General features: G+C 40.1%; 1 protein-coding gene across 1 annotated transcript in view; it reads right to left on the bottom strand.

Moving 5' to 3' along the window:
- LOC107687130 (activin receptor type-2B-like) overlaps positions 1–2,327 on the bottom strand; it is a 46,265-nt gene that overhangs the window by 2,211 nt on the left and 41,727 nt on the right. The window contains exon 9 of the mRNA XM_016484360.1: positions 1,190–1,443. Within this exon, the coding sequence (XP_016339846.1) occupies positions 1,190–1,443 (254 nt within the window). The remainder of the gene's footprint in view (positions 1–1,189; positions 1,444–2,327) is intronic.

Below are 2,327 nucleotides of genomic sequence, written 5' to 3'. Positions count from 1 at the left end.
ACACACAAAAAAATTACTAAAATCTTAATGAATATAAAAATGAAAACGTAAAATATAAAAATAAAACGGATTCAAAATATTTATAAAAACTATAATAGTATCTCAATTATACTAAAAGAACACCTGCTTTGAAGTTCCCAAAAAAATTCTAGTTTTTAACTTTTACCTTTTTTATATTTTACAAGTTTAATATTTAAAATCCAACATTTAGAATCTAAAATTTGAAAAAAATCCAAAAATAATTTTAAAGCTGCAGTCCGTAAGTTTTGCCTCTTTGTCGCCATCTCTGTTTGAAAGCCTGGAATTGCAGCTGTTTGCAGAATTATCTTCATTGTGTGGGTTGTACTCCGGCACGGCTCCAGCGCGTATGAATCTAATGTTTTGAGGAGTATGTCAAACCATGCAAATTATTATTATTGTTATACTTTGTTTTCAAATTATTTATGTTAACATCAGCATTGCGTGACTATGAGTATAGTGTGTATTAATTAGCGCGTGATTTCAGTTTCTGCACAGTCTAATCTCTAATTGTCATACTCTTCGAATTTCATACCAAGAAATTCTTTTAAGCCAAAAAGCAAATTATGCTCCCTTCGAACTGGCAAACAAAAGAAGCAGAAAAGCTTACAGCTGCATGAGTCGTGACTGTCTCGTTAGCCTGATGGGACCAAACTCCCTTTGTGATTGTAAAATGCAAGACTACCCAGATTTGAAGACTACAGTAAGATTTAACTTCTACTGTTAATAAGATTTTGGTAGGCTACTATTAGATGGATAGCCTAAATGTCCTAATTCAGATGGGCTACCTGTTTGTTTTTTTTATGGTATATCAAAAAGTGTATATTTTTTAAATGTGATCGTTGGTACATTTTACCAGTTTTTACCATACTTTCAAAACAAAAATTAAAATAGGAAAAATATGCAATATGAAAATAATTGAAGACAAAATGTGTTTTACTGAGAAAAAACAAGATTTGGTTTTTAAAAAGCCTTTTTCCAAACGGTACATCTGGAAAAGGGGGGGTCGTCTTATAATCAGGGTCGTCTTATATTCGGGCCAATACGGTAAGTAAAATTTGAAAATAAATAAAATGTGAATTTTTACTTTTTTTTTTACTGGGTTAGACTTTTGTGTCTGACAGGAAACAGCTGTTAGTATAATTTCCTCCCAATGCCCCAGCGCTCTCACCGTCTGCAGCTTTGCAGCGCGACACCAGCTCCCACAGCACCAGCCCCACGGCGTACATGTCTATCCTCAGAAAGGCGTCCCGTTGGAAGTTAATGGCCCCCTCCAGCACCTCCGGAGCCATGTAGCGGCGCGTCCCGACCTGACCGTGTGTGTCTCCCGGAGGCTTCCCCGGCTCGAAGCGCACCGCCAGCCCCAAGTCCCCCAGCACCGCGCTGAGGTCGCTCCTCAGCATCACGTTCTTGCTCTTGAAGTCTCTGCGGACGAATGCGAGTGCGGTTATATCTGCGGTTACTCTCAGCGGCTGACGGGGGGATGTTAAAGGGTTAGTCCATAAATTACTCACCCTCAGGTCATCCTAGGTGTATATGACTGTCTTCTCTCAGACGAATCCAGTCGGAGTTTTATTAAAAATTGTCTTTGATCTTTCAAGCTGTTTCATGGCACTCAGCGGGTGTTGCATGCATCAGTCCAAAAGAAGTTAAATAAAAAGCGCCCATCCATAAAAAACTGTCTCACAGGGCTCCGGGGGGTAAACAAAGGCCTCCTGCAGCGAATCGATGCGTTTTTGTAAGAAAAATAACCATATTCAAAACGTAATAATCACTTTAATGTAGCGTGCGCCAACAGTCGTACACGGAAGCAGCTGCAGGCGGATGACGTATGAGTTCAGCGTTGCGCATGCGCCGTTGAGTCTCGTTTAAACCAACGTTTGTTAACAGGAGCAAAGGAAGCAAAGTGTCCTTACTTTAGCAAAGGAAAACCAGTCTCCTCTTGGCTTATATCGAAATCCTCCGACATTCTTCTTCAAATCCTCGTTTTGTACTTCTAATTAGTGATTAGAAGTTTTGTTTTGATCTCTCCGCTGCGCTTCCGCGTTCGTCACTTCTGAGCGGCGCATGCGCAAAGCTGACCTCATGTCATTCCCCCGGAACTGCTTCCGTTTACAACAGTGAGCACAAGCTAGATTCAAGTGATTTATTATGTTTTGAATATGGATATTTTTCTTATAAAAACACATCAATTCACTACAGGAGGCCTTTGTTTCACCCCCCGGAGCCGTGTGAGACCATTTTTTTTTATGGATGGGTGCTTTTTATTTAACTTCTTGTGGACTGATGCATGCAACACCCGCTGAGTG

Source organism: Sinocyclocheilus anshuiensis, unplaced genomic scaffold (assembly GCF_001515605.1).
Source record: "Sinocyclocheilus anshuiensis isolate Anshui unplaced genomic scaffold, SAMN03320099.WGS_v1.1 scaffold601, whole genome shotgun sequence".
Classification (NCBI taxonomy): domain Eukaryota; kingdom Metazoa; phylum Chordata; class Actinopteri; order Cypriniformes; family Cyprinidae; genus Sinocyclocheilus; species Sinocyclocheilus anshuiensis.
The sequence above is the reverse complement of the archived record's forward strand: the minus strand, read 5'-3'. Positions and strand labels throughout refer to the sequence as shown.